Source organism: Stomoxys calcitrans, chromosome 1, assembly GCF_963082655.1.
Source record: "Stomoxys calcitrans chromosome 1, idStoCalc2.1, whole genome shotgun sequence".
NCBI lineage: Eukaryota > Metazoa > Arthropoda > Insecta > Diptera > Muscidae > Stomoxys > Stomoxys calcitrans.
This window is the reverse complement of record NC_081552.1, coordinates 198,577,769-198,602,788: the sequence shown is the minus strand read 5'-3', so window position 1 is coordinate 198,602,788 and position 25,020 is coordinate 198,577,769. Positions and strand designations below refer to the sequence as shown.

At 41.2% G+C, this 25,020-nt stretch overlaps 4 protein-coding genes across 4 annotated transcripts in view; 3 read left to right on the top strand and 1 right to left on the bottom strand.

Annotated features, from left to right (window-relative positions):
- The window catches only part of LOC106088126 (uncharacterized), a 527,532-nt gene that overhangs the window by 483,539 nt on the left and 18,973 nt on the right, over positions 1-25,020 (top strand). The window lies entirely within an intron of this gene.
- LOC106088131 (cuticle protein 70, isoforms A and B-like) lies at positions 7,120-7,892 on the bottom strand. The gene is made up of 2 exons (XM_013253456.2): positions 7,676-7,892; positions 7,120-7,596 (listed from the first exon to the last, which is right to left on the bottom strand). Exons 1-2 carry the CDS (start codon positions 7,685-7,687, stop codon positions 7,204-7,206), a joined length of 405 nt encoding a protein of 134 aa, XP_013108910.2. The 5' UTR covers positions 7,688-7,892; the 3' UTR covers positions 7,120-7,203.
- LOC106088130 (cuticle protein 16.5-like) lies at positions 12,197-13,115 on the top strand. Its single transcript, XM_013253455.2, has 3 exons — positions 12,197-12,505; positions 12,580-12,787; positions 12,836-13,115. The coding sequence occupies exons 1-3, from the start codon at positions 12,494-12,496 to the stop codon at positions 13,036-13,038; spliced, it is 423 nt and encodes a 140-aa protein (XP_013108909.2). The 5' UTR covers positions 12,197-12,493; the 3' UTR covers positions 13,039-13,115.
- On the top strand, positions 19,845-20,336 carry LOC106095540 (cuticle protein 70, isoforms A and B-like). The gene is made up of 2 exons (XM_013262770.2): positions 19,845-19,864; positions 19,926-20,336. Exons 1-2 carry the CDS (start codon positions 19,853-19,855, stop codon positions 20,334-20,336), a joined length of 423 nt encoding a protein of 140 aa, XP_013118224.2. The 5' UTR covers positions 19,845-19,852.

The following is a 25,020-nucleotide window of genomic DNA, read 5'->3' as shown; positions in this document are numbered from 1 at the left end:
ATAACGAGTAAGTGAAGCATAAATGTAAACAGTACATCGATCCACACTTAATATGTATATGAATGGTATTTTCCAACTGGTACCAAAGGTCAATAACTTCATGACCAAATGCAATTGTAGGGAAACAATAACAATACCCATAAACAAAATTGCAGACAATGGGAATTTGTTATGCTAAACTCGAACCATTCGGAGGTAATAAATGTTACTGACCTACCATACGACTACGAGTAATAATGTGTAAATATGTTGGACTAGATGTGATTAACAATAAGCAATGCCTCTTCAATATTTTAAATTGAAAACTATATAAAATAAATTTCTGTTTGTTTTTATTTCGAGAAAAATACAAAAGGAAAGCCAGAGATCGCAACACACACCAACCACTATGGGACGCGTTTCGTAATTTGGTATAGAATTACTCATCAACCATATTGGGTGTGAAGACGTCAAGGGCCGTACGTTGGTATGTTGCACTTGTACCGTATATATTGCGAAAACGCTTCCATGATACAAAATACCACATTAACCACGCTCGACAAAGCTGTAATTTTCTTAATGCATGTGCTTTCATGTAATAGCAAAGTTTTTGTCTGCACAAATTCGCTACTCCCATGGTATGCACAAGATTTTGTGCATCTGTTGGAAGTTATATTGATGGCTTCAAAAGCTAGGCAACCGCTTTCGCTATTGCTCCGTGTGCCCAGGTATGAATCCTGGCCGGACTCTGCCTATTTTTTAATTTTCAAGTTTTTTAGTTTTGTTAGGGCGAATATCATTAAATTTTACAATTCCTGTTTGTTTCACCTTCGAGACATGCTCATTGATTGAAGATTTTTGTTTGCAAATGGAAAAGGAAACCCAGAGAATAGAACACACACCAACCACTATGGGACGCGTTTCGTAATTTGGTTTAGAATTACTCATTAGCCATATTAGGTGTGAGGCTTCCAGGGCCGTACGTTTATATGTTGTACTTGTACCGAATTTATTGCGAAAACGCCTCTACGATACAAAATACCACATTAACCACGCTCGACAACCATGTCTATTAGCTGTACTTTTCCCATTGCATGTGTTTTTGTGAAATGGCAAATTTTTTGTCTGCACAAATTACGCTACTCCCATGGTATGCACATGATTTCTCATGGTATGCACATGATTCTGTGCATCTGTTGAAAGTTGTATTGATGGTTTCGAACGCTAAACAACGGCAACGCCTCTCGTTGTTGCTCCGTGTGTCCAGGTATGAATCCTGGCCGGGCTCTGCCGAACGTAAGAGGATTTTTTAATTTTCAAGTTTTTTGCCTGTTTGGTCGAGGATCATAAAATATAACAATCTCAGTTTGTTTCTCCTTCGAGACAAGCTCAATGACAGGAGATTTTTTTTTGGTAAATGCAAAAGGAAAGCCAGAGAACGCAACACACACCAAACAATAAGGGACGCGTTTCGTAATTTAGTTTAGAATTAGTCATCAGCCATATTAGGTGTGCGGCTTCCAGGGCCGTACGTTTATATGTTGTACTTGTACCGAATTTAGCGATAACGCCTCTATGATACAAAATACCACATTAACCACGCTCGACAACCCTGTCTATTAGCTATACTTTTCCCATTGCATGTGTTTTTGTGAAATGGCAAATTTTTTGTCTGCACAAATTACACTACTCCCATGGTATGCACATGATTCTGTGCATCTGTTGGAAGTTGTATTGATGGCTTCAAACGCTAGACAACGGCAACGGCTCCCGTTGTTGCTCCGTGTGCCTAGGTTCGAGTCCCGGCCCGAATATGAAATATAATTACTAAAGGGTGATTTCTTAAGAGCTACAGGAAAGTTTTTCAAAAAAAGTAAGTAAGACAGTGTTAAGTTCGGCCGGGCCGAATCTTATATACCCTCTACCATGGATCGCATTTGTCCAGTACTTTGCGCGGAATCTCTTTTTAGGCAAACAAAGAATAATGAATAAGAACTGTTATTCTATAGGAGGTATATCAAGTTATAGTCCGATTCGGACCATAAATGAATCGAATGCTGAACATTGTAGAAGTCATTATGTAATATTTCAGTACATTCAGCAAAGAATTGCGCCTTGTAGGGGATTAGGAAGCAAAATCGGGAGAACGGTTTATATGGGAGCTGTATCAAGCTATTGGTCGATTCAGACCATATTGGACACGTATGTTGAAGATCATGGGGAAGCCGCCAAAATTTCTGCCAAATCGGATGAGAATTGCGCCCTCTAGAGGCTCATGAAGTCAAGATCCCAGATTGGTTTATATGGCAGCTATATCAGGTTATGTACCGATTTGCGTCATCCTTGGCACAGTCATTGGAACTCATAACAAAACACCTCATGCAAAATTTCTGCCACATCGGATGCGAATTGCGCCCTCCAGCGGCTCAAGAAGTCAAGATTCAAGATCGGTTTATATGGCAGATATACCAGGTTATGAACCGATTTGAACCACATTTGGCACAGTTGTTGGAAGCGATACCAAAACACCACGTGCAAAATTTCAGCCAAATCGGACGAAAATTGCGCCCTGTAGAGGCGCAAGAAGTCAAGATCCAAGATCGGTTTATATGGCAGCTATATCAAAACATGGACCGATTGGGCCTATTTAAAATCCCAACTGATCTACACATATAAGAAGTATTTGTGCGAAATTTCAAGGCTCTAGCTGTACTTCTTCGAAAGTTAGCGTGCTTTCGACAGACAGACGGACGGACATGTCTAGATCGACTTAAAATGACATGCCGATCAAGAATATATATACTTTATGGGGTCTTAGACGCATATTTCGAGGTGTTACAAACAGAATAACGAAATTAGTACCCCCATCCTATGGTGGGGGGGTATAAAAACACATAAAATTGAGAAAAATTCAGAAATCTTTATTTGAATCAATAGTACGGTTAATATAATTTAATGTTTGAAGACTATTTCATGCAAATGGTCCATCCGCTTAGTCTAATTTTGGCATGCTTCAGTGTTGTCTTCCTATGCGTCAATTGAAGCGGGCTTGTCTGTATAGACATAAGCTTTAACATAGCCCCACATAAAATAGTCTAAAGGCGATAAATCGCATGATCTAGGCGGCCAATTGACTGGTCCTGAACATGAAATAAAATGTTCACCAAACTCGCCTCTCAATAAGTCCATTGTCACGCGTACTGTGTGGCATGTGACCACACACACATGTCATGCAACTCAAGCTCTTGCATTTTGGACGAAAAAAAGTTAGCTATCATCTCACTATAGCCCTCACCATACACAGTTACCTTACGATTCGCATCATCTTTAAAGAAGTTCGGTCCAATGATGCCACCAGCCCATAAATCGCACCAAGAAGTGAATTTTTGTACCCACCACCGAAGGATGGGGGTATATTCATTTTGCCACTCCATTTGCAACACATCGAAATATCCATTTCCGACCCTATAAAGTATATATATTCTTGATCAGCGTAAAAATCTAAGACGATCTAGACATGTCCGTCCGTCCGTCTGTTGAAATCACGCTACAGTCTTCAAAAATTGAGATATTGAGCTGAAATTTTGCTCATATTCTTTTTTGTCCATAAGCAGGTTAAGTTCGAAGATGGGCCATATCGGACTATATCTTGATATAGCCCCCATATAGACCGATTCGCCGATTTAGAGTCTTAGGCCAATAAAAACCACATTTATTATCCGATTTTGCTGACATTTTGGACAGTGAGTTGTGTTAGGATCTTTGACATCCTTCGTCAATTTGGCCCAGATCGATCCAGATTTGGATATAGCTGCCATATAGACCGATCCTCTGATTCAGGGTTTTAGGCCCACAAAAGCCATATTTATTATCCGATTTTGCTGAAATTTGGGACAGTGAGTTGTATTTGGCCCTTCGACATCCTTCGTCAATTTGGCTCAGATCGGTCCAGATTTGGATATAGCTGTCATATAGACCGATCCTCCGATTAAGGGTCTTAGGCCCATAAAAGGCGCATTTATTGTCCGATGTCGCCGAAAGTTGGGACATTGAGTTAAGTTAAACCCCTTGACATAGTTCTGCATTATGGAACAGATCGGTGATGATTTGGATATAGCTGCCATATAGACCGATATATTGGTTTTAGGTTTTGGGGCCTTCCACCATAAGATGGTTTAACTACTCGAAATATTCGTCTGAGACCCCATAAAGTATATATATTCTTGATCGTCGCGACATTTTATGTCGATCCAGCCATGTCCGTCCGTCTGTCCGTCCGTCCGTCTGTCTGTCGAAAGCACGCTAACTTCCGAAGGAGTAAAGCTAGCCGCTTGAAATTTTGCACAAATACTTCTTATTAGTGTAGGTCGGTTGGTATTGTAAATGGGTCATATCGGTCCATGTTTTGATATAGCTGCCATATAAACCGATCTTGGGTCTTGACTTCTTGAGCCTCTAGAGTACGCAATTCTTATCCGATTGGAATGAAATTTTGCACGACATGTTTTGTTATGATATCCAACAACTTTGCCAAGTATGGTTCAAATCGGTCTATAACTTGATGTAGCTGCCATATAAACCGATCTTGGGTCTTGACTTCTTGAGCCTCTAAAGTGCGCAATTCTTATCCGATTGGAATGAAATTTTGAATTTGGAAATTTCGGATCCTCTCATGACCATCAACATATGTGTTTATTATGATCTAAATCGGTCTATAGCCCGATACAGCTCCCATATAAATCGATCTCTCTATTTTACTTCTTGAGCCCCCAAAGGGCGCAATTCTTATTCGAATTGGCTGACATTTTACACAGGTCTCCAACATGTAATAATATAATAATAGCAGAGCAAATCTTTTCTTATATTCTTTTTTCCTAAGAAGAAATGCCGGGAGAAGAACTCGGAAAATGCGATCCACGGTGGAGGGTATGTAAGATTGGGCCCGGCCGAACTTAGCACGCTTTTACTTGTTTTTAGATATAGCTACTAAAAAGACCATTATTTTGTTATACATTAAACATTGACTTGTACTCATACGTATTTGGTCCAAATAGGATCATATTTCGATATAACTGCTATGGGACATAAGGTATGCAATTTTTATTGGATTTTGATGAAAGGTGGTTCACATATATACCCGAGGTGGTGGGTATTCGAACGCCTTTTTACTTGTTCTTTATGCATTTGTAGTTCTTGCAATGCTTCTGGCTGATCTTTACTCCAAAATCGACAATTTTGCTTATTTTCGTACCCATTGAGCCAAAACTGAGAATAACCAAGTAAAAGCGTGCTAAGTTCGGCCGGTCCGAATCTTAGGAACCAACCACCATGGACTCTGCTAAAATATGAGAGCTATATCTGGTTATAGACCGATTTAGACCGTACTTAACACAGTTGTTGGAAGTCATAACAAAACACTATGTGCAAAATTTCAACCAAATTGGATGGAAATTGAGGCTTCCAGGGGCCCAAGAAGTCAAATCGGGAGATCGGTTTATATGGGGCTACCTCCAAATCTGAATGATCAAGAATATTTATGCTTTATTATATTTATCCTAGATCAATATTTCGTGGTGCTACAAACGGAATGACTAGATTAGTATACCCCCATCCTATGCTGGTGGGTATGAAAACGCACGTCCTTAGTCAGAATGAGGTCCAACTGAAAAAGCAACAAGACAGCAGGGACCGACGGAATGCCCGCTGAACTATTTAAGGCCGAAGGCGGCACACTGATAAAGTGTTTGCATCAGCTTGTCTGCTCGATGTGGCTAGAAGAACGCATACCCGATGATTGCAACCTCAGCATACTATGTCGCGTACACAACAAAATAGACAAGGCGGAATGTGTCAACTACAGAGAAATAATTCTCCTCCCCATCGCATACAAGATACTCTCGAGCGTACTGTGTGAAAGATTAAATCTTAAATTCAATTAAATAATTGGGCCCTATCAATGAGGCTTTAGAGCTGATAAATCCACCACAGACCAGATATTCACACCCGAGAAGGCCAAACCAACACCTGCTATCTCTTTGTTGACTACAAAGCCGCTTTCGACAACCCTATACGTTCAAAGGTATTTCAAGCCATGTCTGAGTTTGATATCCCTGCAAAATAATAAGACTCTACAGGATGACACTTGCCGAAACACTTTGCTCAGAAAAAATAGGAAAGAATCTCTCAGAACCATTTAATACCAAACGAGGTTTCAGACAAGGCGACAGCCTATCGTGTGATCTCTTGAATATCCTGCTGGAGAGGATTATACGGATGCAGATGTGAATAGATATGGCATATTAATCACAGGAGAACACATGCTACTCGTCTATGCTGACGATATCGATATCATAGGTCGGTCACTGGAAGTAATAACTGCAGCCTTTGACAGAATCGAAAGAGAGTCAGTGAGAATGGGTCTGATAGTAAATGGACACACAACGAAATGGATGGTTTCAACAACAAAAACGCTCGTATACAACCGATCATTAAAAGAAAATGGAGAATGTTGGGATCCACAGCTTTGAGACAGTCAGCAACTTTATCTCGGCACCTCCGTAATCGAAATGATTGACACCAATTTTGAAATAAAACGAAGAATAATACTGGCAAACAGATGCTACTTTGGATTAAGTAGGCAGGCCACCATACCATCCGTGTTGTTATATGGTGTTGAGGCATGGGTACTTGTGAAAGCAGACGAAGCAGTGTTTGGAGTGTTTGAGAGAAAGATTCTTCGTAAAATATATAGACCAGTTTGCGATAATGGAGAATATAGCCGACGTACGAACCACGAGCTGTATGATGACGAAAGCAAAGTTACACGTATCAAAATACAATGGCTGCGTTGACTAGGTCATGTTGTCAGAATGGATAAAGAAGCTCCAGCAAAGAAGTCTTTTGAAGGCAAACAGGGTGGTACACGTAAACCGAAACGACCAAAAGCCCGATGGAAAAATCAAATGGTGGGTGACACCTCGAAACTGGGTGTTAGAGATTTTAGAATGAGCGCAGAAGATCGAGGCGCTTGGAACGCTATTCTACGTTCGGCTAGTGGTACAAATGTTCTGACATAGCCAATTAAGGTAAAGTACAATATCATATGAAGTGATCCTTCGATTAAAAAGAAAAATTTTTAAATTGTCTGGAGAACATTTATTTCATTATACAATCATCAGTCTTACAGATTCCTTAAATGGAACTTTTCATTAGGCGACTTAAAATTTACCATACATAAGGTGCTGGAGCAGCAGCAGCATATGTTAAGGGCGAAGAGTAAGCCAAGGGAGCTCCATAGGCGAAAGATGTGGTAGCAACTGCAGGAGCGGCATAAGCAGCAGCAACGGGAGCAGCAAAAGTTTTGGCTACAACTGGGGCGGCGAAAGCAGTGGCTACGGGGGCAATTGTCTTGGCAACAACAGGTGCAGCTACTGGAGCGATGATGGGAGCAGTAGCAATGCCATTGTAATTGCGTGCCACAACTTGACTACTGGTGGCAGTGACAAAAGGAGCAGGAGCTGCGGCAACCACAGCAGCAGGAGCAGTATAGGCCAAAGGAGCACCAATCAAACCGGGCTTAGCAGCAGCACTGGCAATGACAGCGAAGATAACAACAGCCTGAAACAAAACATAGTTAACCATACAGAGATTATCTTGCAATTAGTGTTTTTTTGTTTTTAATCGAAAGGAAACTTACGAATTTGTACATATTGCAGAGTTTGGGATTTTTAGTTGTAGAGTACTAAAAGCTCGATTGGTTTGTGATATAATTTCTTCTTCCAAACGCCATTTATATATTTCTTGGCCAAAAAGCCTCTCTGAATGATACACAATTCAATGAAGATACATAAAAACTTTTGGTATTATTTAACACACAAGCAAGCATGTATGGAACTAACTTGAGTTTGCATTATGGAAAGTACGTGACCAGATTGATGATTCTTCATGGAATGCTGGTGAGAGGAGAATAAATATTAACTTAGAGCGCTGCTGGGAGGCATTTCAAAAAGTAAGTTAATTGCAACTAACAAATTGGGAAAATTTGCTTTATTTCTATTAATAGTTTCATTACCTTCCTTAACAGTTCCAGCACCATCAATTACTATCCCCAGCCCCATAAGATGAGGGGAATACTGAACTAGACAATCACAATCTTATATATAAAAACCAATTTGTGTTTGTTAGTAGGTTTGTTTGTTTGTGTGTTCCTTATAGAAATGGGTGGTGCGATTTAAGCGAAATGCTCTCTTATAGTAACCTACAAATAAATTTGGTATCCAAATTTCGGATGGGGTACCTAGGGTGGGCGCCCCACCCCAAAACCTACCACATATATATATACACCAATCACGACAATATAGGACTCAAATGAAAGGTATTTAAGATTAGAAAACGTATCTGATATCCAATTGTCGGACCAAGTGTTTGGGGTACCACCCCAAAACACCTCTAAATCGGACATATTTACCTGCCATAGCAATATGGGACTCAAATGAAAGGTATTTGCGAGTAGAATACGAATCTTATATCCAAATTTGGGGCCACGTTTCGGGGGGTCCACCACTTCCCCAAAAACACCCCCAAACAGGACTTATTTACTGACCATGGGAATATGGGGCTTAAATAAAGGGTATTTAAGTGTGAACTTCGAATCTGATTTCCAAATGTGAAACCAAGTGTTTGGGGGCCGCCTCTTCCCAAAAACATCCCCCAAGGGGACAAACCTTCGACCATAGCAATATGGGGCACAAATGAAATGTCTTTGGGAGTAAAGCACGAATCTGATATCAATATTTGGGAAAAGTGTATGGGGCCACCCCACACCCACAATCACACCCAAATAGGAAGTTTTTGCTGACTATTGCAATATGAGGCTCAAATAAGAGGGTTTTTAGAGTAGAACACGAATCCGATATATATTTTCAAGGCCAACTCACTGAGTGGCCGCCCATCCCCCAAAACACTCCCCAAGCCGGTCATGTTTGCCGACTATGGAAATATGGGGCTCAAATTAAAGATATGTGGGAGTAGATCACGTATCTGATATCAACATTAGGGGCCAACTGTCCAGAGGACTTCCCACCATCATACCAACCCCCCCCATTGGACGTATTTGCTCACCAAAAAAATCTGGGTCTTAAAGGGGTGGAACTAAATATTGGACGTATTTGCTCACCAAGACAATTTTTAGGGCCAATACCCCAAACCGGACATATTTGCTGACTTTTGCAATAAGATGTTCAAGATGTTTAAATGGGATTAGAAAACGAATTTAATATCCAATTTTGAGGCCAATGGGGTTCAAATAAATGATATATAGAGCACGTTGTTGATATATTTCCCGGGCTTAGTGTTTGGGGGACCATCCCAATCCCCAGAACACCCCTAAATCGGGCATATATACCGACCATGTCAATGTGGAACTTAAATGAAAAGTATTGGGGGGTAGAGCAAGAATTGATACCCACTTTCGGTATCAATTTTCTGAGGGTCTACCCCTTTCCCAAAATACCCTACAAACAGCAATTTTTTACTGACCATCGCAATATGGGGCTCAAATGAAGGCATTCCAGAGAAGAATACAAATTTGATATCCAAATGTAGGACCATGTATTTAGGACATCACCCCTTTCCCAAAACACCCCCAAATGGAAAAAATTTTTCGGCCATCCCAATATGTGGCTCAAATGAAAGGTATTTGAGATTAGAAAACGAATTTGATAACCTAGTTTGGGGCCATGTGTTTGGGGGACGCCTCATCCTGTAAACTCCTCTTAAGCCAATGGCAATATGGGGTTTAAATAAATGGTATTTTAGAGAAGAGCACGATGCTGATACTTTTTCAGGGCCAAGTATCTGGGAGTACACCTTACATCCAAATTTAAATTCGTAGACCAATAAAGATCATATGGGATTCAGATAAAGGCACTTATATTGTTAAATTGTTAGTCAAGCTATATACTATTTTCGTAGCATGGTATTTCACTAAAAAATCTTTACTTGTCGAAAATAAATATTCCAAAGAAACTTTTGTCCCATATTAAGTAAAAGAAGGCGCAGCGGAGCGGGCCCGGGTCAGCTAGTTTTATAAATAAAATTCAATTTGTGTTTGTTTGTTTGTTCCGTATAGCCTCAAAAACGGCTGAACCGATTACCTTGAAAATTTCACAGATTGTGTAGGGTGGTCTGGAAGAAACATAGGCTATATAATTTTTGCATATCGGGAGGGGGGCGGACCCTCCCCCTTGCCCCAAAAGTACTACCCACAAATAAAAGTGGTCCGATCGGGACAATATGGGATTGAATTGAAAGGTATTCAAGACTAGAGTACGAATTTCATAATAAATGTTGGGTCCAAGTAACTGAGGGGACGCCCCAGGCCCAAAACCCCTTAAAATAGGTTTATTTGACGATCATGACATTATGGGACTTAAATGAAAGGTATTCAGGAGTAGTTTACGAATATGGTCAGGAAGTAGGAATAGGCTTTATAATTTATTGATAACGAAAGGGAGCGGACCCTCCACCGTTACTCCAAAAACACCAACAAAAATCAAAAGTGGACTGATAAGGACAATATGGGTATCAAATGAAAAGTATGCGGGAGTAGATAACGAATCTGGCATACAAATTCATGTCGAAGTAAAGGGGATAAACCCACCCCCACAAAAACGCCCAAAATGGGCATATTAGCCAATCACGAATAAATGGGACTCGGGTTGTTTGCTTCCGCAGAACCGATTTTCTCGAAGTTTTGCGTTGGTCTGTAAGGAAAGGTAGGCTATATAATTTTTCGGTATCGGAAGGGGGACGGACCCTCCCCTAATGCCTAAAACACAACCCAAAATCGAAAGTGGACCGATCGGGACAATATAGGTATCAAATGAAAGGTTCTGGAGAGTAATAGTACAGTATATGGTGTTAAAATTTAAAATACCCATCGGGCCGCCCCAACCCCAAAACTCCCCCTAACAGACATATTGGATGTTCATTTCAATATGGGGCTCAAATGAAAGGTATTAGGGAGTAGATTTCGAATCTGGCATACAAAATCATATCGAAGTATAGGGAGTCATGCCACCCCTCGAAAACCCAATTAGACCCATTACGATTATATGTTACTTGGCTGAACCGATTTTCTTAAAATTTTCATAGATTGTGTACGTTTGTCTGGAAGGAAACATAGGCTTTATAACTTTTAGATATCGGGTGGAGGCGGAACCTCCCCCTTACCCCAAAAACGCCACCTATATCCGAAATTGGGCCGATGGGCACAATAAGGGTATCAAATGAAAGGTATTGGAGACTAGAAAACGATTATGGTATTAAAATTTGGGTCCAGCGGGCCCCCCAACCCCAATACTCCTCATAACAGACATATTCAGAGTTCATGTCAATATGGGACTCAAATGAAAAGTATTAGGCAGTAGATTACAAATATGGCATAAAACATTAGGTCCAAGTAATGGGAGGTCGCCCACCCCCAAATACCCCCAAATGAGCACATTAGCCGACCATGACTATATGGGACTCAAATGAAAGGTATAAGGGTGTAGATTACGAATATTTCATTAAAATTTGCTTTCAAGTCTAGGTGGGATTTAGAAGTGCAGCACGAATTTGATATCCATATTGGAGCGGAAATGTCTGAGGTGCCATACCTCCCCTAATGAGAACATTACCCTAAGGAAGAACATTACCTCCAGGAACCGAGAAGGGCCAATTCTCACCCATCAATGAGTGCTTTCCGATTCAAGTTTAAACTCAATGATAAGGGACCTTTTTTTATGGCCGAGTCCGAACGGCGTCCCGCAGTGCGACACCTCTTTGGGGAAAATTTTTTAAATGACTATGCATGGCATTGTAGCTCGCAAATGTCGCCAACATTAAGAGGGGATAACCACCGCTTTGTCCGATGTTCTCGCCAGGATTTGAACACATTCAGCGTCATAGACTACAATGGCACGAATTCGATATTCGCATTCAAGGCGAAGTGTCCCCACCCTAAGAACATATTAGAGAGTTAAAGAAGGCGCAGCGGAGCGGGCCCGGTTCGGCTAGTAGAATATATATAAGTAAATTTATAGTTTTAATTTGGCTAAATTATACATCCCTGAGAAATCACTTTTACTTTCTGAAAGGAATATCTTACACAAACCAGTAAAGACAGTAAGATAACTGCTGAAATGTTTCTCTTCACTCAAAGTAAAGCATTTTTTTCAATAACTCTGACAAAGCTTCAGCACACATTTTTGTTTTGAATTGCCCTATGGAACTTCAATAAGAATTCCACACACAGAAATTGTCAATCCAGTCACGAATAACACACTGCTCAAACTGAAGTCAAATCCAAGTACATATGTCAGTGGAATATGGGACAATTTCAATTCAATTTCTTACCATTGAAATGAAATCTGACCAAAAAAATATATAAATTAAACTTGACAACATAATTTCAATCATAAGTCTAACAAGCTTTCAGTACTCAGCAACTACATTCCAAAACCTTAACAACATGTACAAATCCGTAAGTTTTAATAATAAAAGAAAAAAAAATAAGGATTGAAAAATCGAACTGCTGTAATGTCTAAACCCCTTTAGGCTGTGCTTATCTTCGCTGTCATCGCCAGTGCTGCTGCTAAGCCCGGTTTGATTGGTGCTCCTTTGGCTTATACTGCTCCTGCTGCTGTAGTTGCTGCAGCTCCTGCTCCCTTTGTTACTGCCACCAGCAGCCAAGTTGTGGCCCGCAATTACAATGGTATTGCTACCGCACCCATTGTCGCCCCTGTAGCTGCACCAGTTGTTGCCAAAACAATTGCCCCAGTATCCGCTGCTTTCGCCGCTCCAGTTGTTGCCAGAAGTTTTGCCGCCCCCGTTGCTGCTGCCTATGCCGCTCCTGTAGTTGCCAAAACTTTTGCAGCCCCTGTTGCTGCTGCCTATGCCGCTCCAGTTGTTGCCAGATATGCTGCTGCTGCCACCCCATTCGCCTATAGCGCCCCCTTGGCTTACTCATCGCCATTGACATACGCTGCTGCTGCTCCAGCTCCATATGTGTGGTAAATTCATAAGACTCATAACCTTCGGATTTGACTTAAAAAGACTGATGAAATAAAATTTTAGAGAAAACTCTTGACCATAAATAACATTGAAGTACAATTTTGGGGGTCATTGACAAGTTAATACAAAGCCCCAACATGGAGTGCGTTCTAAGGACAACCAATTTAAATGGCCCTCTTTATAAATACCATTTTACAATAATCTTTCATTCCAAAGCCGTTTTGGAGTGTCTAAAAGTAATTCTCATAACAAGAGGAGTAGACGTTATTCGCATTCTTGATTAAGTATTCCTGGATTTGAATAGTTTTATGGTGCGGGGAATGCAAATTTGCCCATGAACATTCCATTAAGGAACAGGGGCAAACTTCTCACATATCTCAATGAGTGCTGTCCGGGATAGTTTTCACTCCGAAGCACAGTTTTTAAATGCATGCAGAAAAGAGAAACTTACCAGCAAAAAATTTTTCGTAATACGACTTGGAACCACATAATGAAAGAGAATCGCATCAGTCTACGCATAAAACGGAAGGTGTTTGTAGAGAAATACCAAACTTTGCATCTCAAATAAGGCGATTCAGGCATTTTGATGTAGTAGGCAAACTTCAAAGTTATGTAAGGATAAGGTTTTTACGGTTGCCGAAAAATACGCTAAACTACGTACTGATGTTGGTACCAGTTGCTGAAGAAAGTCGTACACTGAAAAAATGTTTGTCCTAATTTTAAAGATTCGAGCCAAAGGTTAACATATTTAATCTAAAGATAATCAAATTTTCGAATATTTAGGGAAAGATTCACTTTGGTTAAAAAGTATTTTCCGTCATATTAAGGATTTTTTATTTTAAATGGTAGGTTTATAAATCCTTAACTTTGCATCTAGTTATTAAAGACAACAAGTAAAAGCGTGCCAAGTTCGGCCGGGCCGAATCTTATATACCCTCCACCATGGAGCGCATTTGTCGAGTTCTTTTCCCGTCATCTCTTCTTAGGCAAAAAATGATATAAGAAAAGATTTGCTCTGCTGTTAGAGCGATATCAAGATATGATCCGGTTTAGACCACGATTAAATTATATGTTGGAGACCTGTGTAAAATGTCAGCCAATTCGAATATGAATTGCGTCCTTTGGGGGCTCAAGAAGTAAAATGGAGAGATCGATTTATATGGGAGCTGTATCGGGCTGTAGACCGATTCAGACCATAATAAACACGTATGTTGATGGTCATGAGAGAATCCGTCGTACAAAATTTAAGGCAAATCGGATAATAATTGCGACCTCTAGAGGCTCAAGAAGTCAAGATCCCAGATCGGTTTATATGGCAGCTATATCAGGTTATGAACCGATTTGAATCATACTTGGCACAGTTGTTGGACATCATAACAAAACACGTGGTGCAAAATTTCATTCAAATCGAATAAGAATTGCGCCCTCTAGAGGCTCAAGAAGTCAAGACCCAAGATCGGTTTATATGACAGCTATACCAGGTTATGGACCGATTTGAACCATACTTGGCACAGTTGTTAGATATCGTAACAAAACACGTGGTGCAAAATTTCATTCTAATCGGATAAGAATTGCGCCCTCTAGAGGCTCAAGAAGTCAAGATTCAAGATCGGTTTATATGACAGATATACCAGATTATGGACCGATTTGAACCATACTTAGCACAGTAGTTAGAAGTTATACTAAAACACTATGTGCAAAATTTCAGTCAAATCGGATGAGAATTGCGCCCTCTAGAGGCTCAAGAAGTCAAGACCCAAGATCGGTTTATAATGCAGCTATATCAAAATATGGACCGATATGGCACATTTACAATACCAACCGACCTACACTAATAAAAAGTATTTGTGCAAAATTTCAAGTGGCTAGCTTTACTCCTTCGGAAGTTAGCGTGCTTTCGACAGACAGACGGACGGACATGGCTAGATCGACATAAAATGTCGCGACGATCAAGAATATATATACTTTATGGGCTTTCAGACTAATATTTCGAGTAGTTACAAACAGAATGACGAAATTAGTATACCCCCCATTCTATGGTGGAGGGTATAAAAAATTAAATACAAATGTTAATGTGTGTCTCAGTGGATGTCTATAATTACCACTGAATGTATGCTTTCCATAATCATTTTTCTTTAAATTTAGAAACAAAAGGCCATGCCAGCCACGAATACTTTAGTAGAGCAATAAGAAAAAATGCGAGCGACCTCAGCCACATTTCCAAATCTATATCAATCGATGGATCAGGTAGTTTCATACAGTATTATTCCAAAAATTGAAAAAAAAAAACATCTCTCCCAACAAAATTTGTAAAAAAAAAAATTCGAAAAAATGCCTAAAGTAATCAAAACATGTAAGAGGCACAAAAAAACAAAAAAACAGATTTTTGTACTTAAAACAGCAGATTTTGTTTGTTGATTTAGCTGACCGAAATGTTTGCTAATGCAGCAGCCCTATGTTTCCTAAAACAGCAGAAATCTCTCCTTTCCCATTTTCAGCAGACAAAAACTGCTGTTTTTGCAAACATTTTTGCTGATTTGAATAACAAATTTCGTTGAGTGTACTATACTACCAAACTATTGGGTTGCCCAAAAAGTAATTGCGGATTTTTTAAAAGAAAGTAAATGCATTTTTAATAAAATTTAGAATGAACTTTAATCAAATATACTTTTTTTAATTACAGAGTCACAAGCTGTGAAACTATATGAAAAATCCGCAATTACTTTTTGGGCAACCCAATATATTATAAAGACGATATTGACTACAATTTACCTGATAATACACAATACTTAGACAAATAGTTCCTAGCTTAATGACTGTTTTGAACTTCCAAAGGTATTCGGGAGTAGATTACGAATATGGTCAGGAAGGAAAAATACGCTTTATAATTTGTTGATATCGGAAGGGGCGGACCCTCCCCGTTACCCCAAAAATACCACCCAAAATCACAAGTAGACCGATTAAGACAATATGGATATCAAATGAAAGGTATTGAAAGGTAGAACACGAATATGGTATAAAAAATTGGGTTCAAGTATCCAGGAAGTTGCCCTAACCTCAAATTGTCTAAAAGTAGACAAATTTGTCGTTAATATTAATATGGGGCTTAAATGAAAGGTATTCGGGAGAAGATTACGAATCTGGCATACAAAATTAAATTGAAGTGTAGGGGGTCACCCCACCCCCCAAAAGAGCCCCAAATGGACATCATGGCTATATGAGACTCGGTTTGCTTGTTTGTTCTGTAAAAATTAGGTCCATGTAATCGGAGGTCGCCCCACCCCCAAATACCCCCAAAATGGGCATATCAGATGACCATGGCTATATGGGATTCAAATGAAAGATATTTGGGGGTAGATTAAAAATATGACATTAAAATTTGCGTTCAGGTCAAGATAGTCAGCATTAAGAAGAGATAACCGCTTTAAATTTTGTCCGAAGTTCCGCCAGGATTCGAACGCAGGCGTTCAGCGTCATAGGCGGACATAGGCTACATTAGCACGAATTCGATATCCATATTCAGGGCGAAGTGTCCCCACCCTAAAAAGATATTAAAGCGTTAAAGAAGGCGCAACAGAGCGGGCCCTGTCCAGCTAGTAGGTTATATAATTTGTTAATATCGGGAGGGAGGAGGACTCTCCTCTTAACCCAAAACTCAAATTATAGGTATTTGAAAGAAGATTACCAAACTTGTATCAACATATCGGATCAGGTCTCTCTTTCCGACACATTAAACCACGCCCACAAACCCGCCCTAGGCAGCTGGTTCTACGTACCGGATTGACCCGATGGATTCCTTCATAGGCAAGGGCTGCCGGCTCGGTGTACATATTAATCCTTTTTTCATCATTGGAGAGGCACATTCCGGAGTGTTTTCTCCGCACGCTTCTGGTCCGAACCAGGATTAAAAAATAAAACGGACCCTAGTTCTATTCGATTTGCCAGAACCGCCTCCATCATCGGTCGGTGTCGGTGAGGTTTAACCGGTGCATGAGGTGAGTGCATTTCCGATCTTGCCCTGGCCTTACGTCACTACGGCAGTATTGTCGCATTTAAAATGGTGCAAGGTATTGTGCGAACGTAGACAGCAGTGGGACACAAGTGTCGTCGTCATCGTCGCCTTCGGCGTCCTCGTCATCGGAGTATGTTTCTCTTTCAACTTTTCCGTGCGGCAATACACGTAACAGCAACACCCCAGCCTAAATATTGTCAGGCCAGTGCCGGCAAGTGTATCTTTCTTACAATTGAGTTGCAATGGTCTCCGAGGTAAGATCGACGAGATGGTAGATTTTATGAGTCGGAAGAGACGATCCGGAAGACAAAGCTGACCTGAAGCCTGCACAGTTGTCACTGATACAATGTGCTACGAAAGGATCGCTAAAGGAGTGGAAGTGGGGGATTGACCTTCTTGATACACCATTCCGTGCAGTATAGACCCATCTCGCCTGCGCCTGGCGCTAGTGACCCCTACATGGGTCACCGTCAAGTACTGCCGTGATAGAGCTATACAAAGTGTACATACCGCCGGTTGGTTGTTGTGTCCCAATTAACGGCCAACTTCACAGGCCCGTCTTAAGTGGCCTACAGTCAGGCCATTATCGTTTTTAATTAGCATCACACCTCATTGCATTGACCCCTAGGTAACGGACAAGCGGGGCATAGCTTTGGCAGAGCAGATTGAAGGCTCCACGTTTCGCACGGTGAATGAAGATGCCCCCACTAGGATTACGAGGAGGTGCAGCAGGTGGCCAGACATTGCATCCCCTGAGTGACGTACCCTGGCAAGATGTCATTTCTTTGGGAAAAGATCACCTCCCATGATACTCACCATTGACCGACCACCTTGAACTTCTTAACCTTGATCGCCATATGTTTTATCAATCAGAAGAAGGCCGATTTTGAGACATCATTAACGCAGCAACCGGTCCAATTTCCCGGCGCAGGCAGGGGTACTCACAGACGAGCAAGGACCTCACTCACACCCAGAATCATCTAGCTGAAACTGAAATTAAACAGGGTAGTCAGCGAACTTACGCGGAATTTGTGTAGTGTAGGCAAGCTGTGGCCTACCGTTAAGTCACTCTCGAACCCCCGGTAGAAGGGATGGCAGGACCTCAGTCACTTTTGGCGACGTAGCTGTGACTGATCTGAAAATATGCCCCTGGCTGTTTAACCATCAATTTATTGTGCATCCCGAGAGTGAAAGGGCAAGGAAAAGAGTCTTTTGTCGTATCCGTGCTCTCCGTACCGATAGACAACCCACACAATTTACCGTGGACGAAGTTGCAACTGTCATCCGCGACACCAAGTCATCCAAGGCGTTGGGCCCCGGCGGAGTCTTTACATTGAGGCTGAAGTATCTGGAAATACCGGGGTCGAGTACCTTACAACTGTCTTCAACCTGTCTTTAAAACTCTCTTATAATGCACGATGTCTGCAAGATGGGCAGAGTGATCCCGCTACTGCAGCCGAGTAAGAGAGAGTCGTACAAACCGATCTCCTTTTCCCACCACTAGCCAATAAACTTGAAAGGCTACTGCTCCCGAGTTTCGTTGGAGAACTTCCATTCTCCTATAATCAGAAGGGGTTTCCAAGACTTCATAGCACAACACTGGAGGCCATCGTAGCGCAGAGGTTAGCATGTCCTCCTATGATGCTGATAGCCTGGTTTCGAATCCTGACAGAAACATCAGAACATTTTTCAACGGTGGTTATCCCCTCCAAATGCTGGCGACATTTGTGAGGTACTTTGCCATGTAAAAACTTCTCCCCAAAGAAGTGTCGCTCTGCGGCACGCCTTTCGGACTCGGTTATAAAAAGGAGGTCCCTTATCATTGAGCTTAAAATTGAATCGGGCAGCACTAATTGATTTGTGAAAAGTTAGCCCCAGTTCCTAAATGGAATGTTTATGGGCAAGCTTGCATTTGCACTCTGCATAGCACAACAACTGCTTTGCATGCCATCACGGCACGCATTTGCCGTGACTTCAATCAGCCAAGGCCATGTGATAGGACGGTCCTCGTGGCACTGGACCTATCGAAGGCATGCCAAACTATTTGAGGACAGCGCCTACATGTCCAGCCAGGCATGAAACGAATTATCTGTGTGGTCGCCAGTCATTTGTGGAATTTAGGGATTAGAAATCGAAACACCGTAGTGTGAAACGGGGAGTTATCCAAGGAGGGGTGTTATCTCCGGCACTGTTTAACCTCTACCTATCCTCCATTCCAGATGGCATTGAGATCGTATCATATACGGACGATTGTACGATCAAGCATTTGCATTAGCATAGAGGAAATACTATCCACTGAAAAATGTTCTCAAGAATTGCACGAAATATAAACTATTTTATTTCTATACCAAAGCCACATTTGTATAGAGTTTTAACAAGTCCCAGATAATGCATTCCCGTCCCGTATATAACCCTCGAGTGGGTTTTCACCGTTATTCACACGAATGATTAAATGTTACCCTGAGCATTCAAAAGTCCCTGATTGCAAATGCAGTCACTATCACTCTAACTTATATACAAAACCGAATATTCTCTCCAAATTTAGAAATCGAATCACGTATTGGCCATAAGACATAATAGAGGCTAATATAAATACTTAGACCAAATACACAACAATTTTGTCTGCGAAGCCACACTCAAGTATTTGTCCAGCCAGCAATGAATCAAAAGTCGTCTGCTTGAATTTAATCGCATTGAAATGGCAATCATCTTAAGAAGTATAAAAATAGGGTATTGCGGTAGAGTTTTAAACATAAACCACACAAACTTCTGGTGCTCTACAACTGTAACCCATAATCAATTAAAATGTTCAAATTCGTAAGTCTTATATCATTCTAAGGATGAATATGATTTTTGTAAAATGGTACTTTTTTATTAGGCCGTCGTTATCCTTGCTGTCATTGCCAGTGCTGCTGCCAAGCCTGGTTTAATTAGTGCACCTTTGGCTTATACTGCTCCGGCTGCCGTAGTTGCTGCAGCTCCTGCTCCTTTTGTCACAGCCACCAGTAGTCAAGTGATTGCTCGCAACTATAATGGCATTGCGACTGCTCCAGTTGTGGCCCCAGTGGCTCGTGTAGCTGCACCAGTTGTTGCCAGGGCAGTTGCCCCCGTAGCCACTGCTTTCGCCGCTCCAGTTGTTGCCAAAACTTTTGCTGCCCCTGTCGCTGCTACCTACGCAGCTGCTCCTGTTGTTGCTAAATATGCCACACCTTTCGCCTACGCTGCTCCTTTCGCTTATTCATCACCTTTGGCGTATGCCGCTGCTGCCCCAGCTCCAGTTGTATGGTAGTACATTTTTAAACGATTCTTTTACGGATGCGCGATACAACCCAAAGACTGATTATTTTTGAATAAAAAATAGATTTTGAATTAAATTGGATTTTTTTTTTATTTTTAATATAAAAATCATGAAAATATCCCAAAATGTTTGGGAGTTTTTTTTTGTTTCCATAGAAAAGATATACAATTTTAACTAAATTTACAGCGACACCAAACAACCCCCAATGACTCAACTGATCATTGGTATATTTCATAGAAATCGATTTATATATAACTCCTATAACTCCTATATATACGTATCTCCTGGTTTTTACTTTTAGGGCCTCTTAGGACAAACTCGTTTATTAGCCTTAATTTCCTTACTTTGATCAGCTATGACAGCACATTTGTCCCATTAGCCGAACGTGGAACAGTGTTCCAAACGCCTCGATCTTCTGCGCTTATTCTATTATCTCTGACACCAAGTTTTAAGGTGTCTCTCACCACTTGATCTTTCCATCGGGCTTTTGATCGTCCCTGTTTGCGTGTACCACCTTGATAACCTTCAAAAGACTTCTTTGCTAGAGCATCTTCAACCATTAGGACAACATGACCTAGCCAACGAAACCGTTGTATTTTGATGCGTGTAACTATGCTATCATTGTCATACAGCTGGTGATTCATATGACACCTATTTTCTCCATTGACGCAAACTGGTCTATATATTTTACGAAGAATCTTTCTCTCAAACACTCCCAGCACTTTCTCGTCTGCTTTCACAAGTACCCATGCCTCGGAACCATAACACAACACGGGTAGTATAATGTGTTCTTCGTCTGTCGAGAGTTGGCCTTGTTTCTAAACTGCCTCTTAATCCAAAGTACCATCTATATGCCTGTATTATTCTTCGCTTTATATCAAAACTGGAGTCATTCGTTTCAGTTACAGCGGTGACGAGGTAGATAAAGTCGCAGACTATCTCAAAGTTGTGGTTCCCAACGGTCTCTATTTTCTTTACCTGATCGGCTGGACAAGGTGTTTTGGAAGTTGATACCAACCATTTTGTCTTATCTCCATATCACTGCCAGACCTATTTTCACTGATTCTCTTTCGATTATTTCAAAGGCTGCAGTAACTAAAGGGTGATTTTTTAGCTATTATCTTTTTGGCAACACTGATTTAAACAGCTCACGCACATTTCGTCTTTTGTTTCACTGTCAAACATCTTCAGTTCGTTCTATAATTGAATCATGAATTGTCTTACAAACGAACAACGCTTGCAAATTATTGAATTTTATTGTCAAAATGCGAAAGTTCATCGGGTTCAAATTGTTTTCAGCGACGAAACTAATTTTTGGCTCAATGGTTACGTAAATGAGCAGAATTCTCAATTTTGGAATGAAGATCAGCCAGAAGCATTGCAAAAGCTAGCAATGCATGCAGAAAAAGTCACAGTTTGGTACGGTTTGTGGGCTGGTGCTGTCATTGGACCGTACTTCTTCAAAGATGATACAAATCGTAACGTAACTGTGAATGGTGAGCGCTATGGTGAGATGATATTCAACTTTTTTTGCCCAAAATGCAAGAGTTTGACATGTGGTTTTAACAAGACGGTGCCATCTGCCACACAGCACACGTAACAATGGACTTATTGAGACGCGAGTTCGGTGAACATTTTATTTTACGTTCGGCACCGGTCAATTGCCCGCCTAGATCGTGCGATCGGATATCCGTTCTTCTAGCCAGATCGCTGATGCATACGCCTTATCAGCGTGTCGCTTCTGGTCTTAAATAGCTCAGCGGGTAACCCGTTGGTTCCTGCTGCCTTGTTGTTCTTCAGTCGGGTTACAACTATCGGGACCTCATTCTGACAAGGAGGTGAACATGCTATACCATCATCAGGCATTGGTTCTGCGGTATCCTCTTCGCCGCTATCGTCGATCACTAGCAGTTCGGTAAAATGTTCTTTCCATATCCCCATCACACTGTCTGTGTCAGTTACCAGATTTCCTACTTTGTCTCTGCGCGAGAATGTGCCTGTATCAAAGCCATGGGATTGATGTTTAATGTTAACTTCTGTACATCTCAATACGCTCGCACTCACGTATTTCCATTTCCTTTTTTTCTTTCTGCGGAATAGACTTTTCTCCTCTCTCTCTCCTATACTCCCTATACATCTCCTTCAACTGGCTCGTTGTTACTGATTGCAGGGTCGCTCTGTATGCCGTATTCTGGGCTTCAGTAGCATTTCGACACTCTTGTCGTACCTTGGGTTCTTTGGGAGTGGCTTCCGGTACCCAACTAGGGTTTTCGCGGCATTTTCCATGGTGTGGACAATGGATTATGACAGCGCCGTTGTATTATCGGGAGAAGGAGTGCTTTCATCAAGCACTTGGGTCGGTCGAGTGGAGTTTGCCGTTACCATCTGTTGTGCATGCAGCTTTTCAATGCCCAGCTTCTGTGCAGTGTCATATCGTTCTTTTCTCGCCACACTGAGATGGGTGCGAACCTTTGCTACAGCAAGGTAATGATCCGAATCAATGTTCGCACTCTTTATAGAGAGTGCATTCCAGGTGCAGATACGCAAATCATGGTCCTTAAAACGTTTGCGGGGCCGTCAACATGGAGGGATCCGTTTTGTGTTTTCTTCTTCGTTTTTATACCCACCCCCATAAGTTGGGAGTATACTAATCAAGTCATTCCATTTGTAAAACATGGAAATATTCATCTAAGACCCCATAAAATATATATTCTTGGTCGTCTCTACGTTCTGAGTCGATCTAGCCATGAAATCACGAAAGCGGTCGAACGCGTAAAGCTAGGCGCTTGAAATGTTGCACAGATACTTAATATTGATGTAAATCGTTGGGGATTACAAATGTGTCATATCGGTTCAGATTTAGATAAAGCTCCCATATAAACCGATCTCCCGATTTGACTTCGTGAGCTCTTACAAGCCGCAATTTTCGTCGGATTTGGCTGAAATTTTGAACAGAATATTTTATTATGACTTCCAATAACTGTGTCAAGTACGGTCCGAATCGGTCTACAACCGGTCTCCTATATAAACCGATTTTCCGATTTGACTTCTTGAGCCCTTACAAGCCGCAATTTTCGACGATTTTGGCTGAAATTTAACATGCGGTGTTCTGTTAGTACGTCCAACAACTGTTCCAAATGCAGTCCAAATCATTCGATAACCTGATATAGCTCTCATGTAAACCGGTCTCTCAATCATCCTTGTTCGGTGCCTATAAGCTTTAATTTTTGCTAGTTTGACAGAAGTTTGATATGTAGAGTAAAATTAGGCCCTTTAACTAAATTTAATATCTTTATTTGAGCCCCATATTGCTGTTTGTGGGGTGTTTTGGGGAAGGGCTCGAAACTCATAAAGTTAGTCCTGAAAATGGGTATCAATTTTGTGCTCTACTCCCCAATTCCTTACATTTGATTAAATAATTTAATTTAATCAATTTAAACCCCTTATTGCAAAAGTCAGCAAATACGTCCGAAATTTAAGGCCAAATTGTCATGGTGAGCAAATACATCCTATTTGGCGTTTGTTATGGGGGATGGGACGACCCCTAGACAGTTGGTCCCGAATGTTTATATCAGATTCGTGGTCTTCTCCCAAATAATTTTCTTTTGAGTCCCATGGTCTCCAAACATGACCGGTTCGGGGGGTGTTTTCAGGGATGGAGCGCCCACTTAGGGACTTGGCCCTGAAAATATATATATCAGATTCGTGTAAATGCAAATTTTTAGCAAATTTTGCCCATGAACATTCCACTAAGGAACAGGGGCAAACTTCTCACATATTAATGAGTGCAGTCCGATTCAAGTTTTATGCTCAATAATAAGGGGCCTCCTTTTTATAGCGGAGTCCAAACGGCGTGCCGCAGTGCGACACCTCTTTCGAGAGAAGTTTGACATGGCATAGTACCTCACAAATTTTGCCAGCATTAGAAGGGGAAAACCACCGCTGAAAATTTTTCTGATGGTCTCACCAGGATTCGAACCCAATCGTTCAGCGTCATAGGCGGACATGCTAACCTCTGCGCTACGGTGCAGATAACGCAGATTCGTGTTCTGCTCTAACATACCTCTTATTTGAGCTTCATATTGCAATGGTCAGCAAATACGTCCTATTTGGGTGGTGTTATGGGGGTGGGGTGGCCCCATAGACACTTTGTTCCGAAAATTTATATCAGGTTCGTGCTTTACTCCCAAAGACTTTTCGTTTGAGTCCCATAATGCTATGGTCGCAAATTTGTCATCTTTGGGGTGTTTTTGGGGAGGGTCGGGCCCCCAAACTCTTGGTTCCACATTTGGATTTCAAATTCGAATTCTACACTCATATACCTTTTATTTCAGCTCCATATTGCCATAGACAGTAAATAAGTCCTGTTTGGGGGTGTTTTGGGAAAGGGGGGGATCCCCAAAAACTTGGTCCCACATTTGGATATCAGATTCCTATTCTACTCGTAAATACCTTTCATTTGAGTTCCATATTGCCATGGTCAGTAAATATGTCCGATTTACGCGTGTTTTGGGGTGGTCCCCCACATACTTGATCCGACAATTGGTATCAGATACGTCTTCTAATCTTGAATATCTGTCATTTGAGTCCCATATTATCTCGATTGTTTAATATATATATTTGGTTGGTTTTGGGGGGGGGGGGGGGCGGCTGCCCTAATTCGCACCTCCCATCT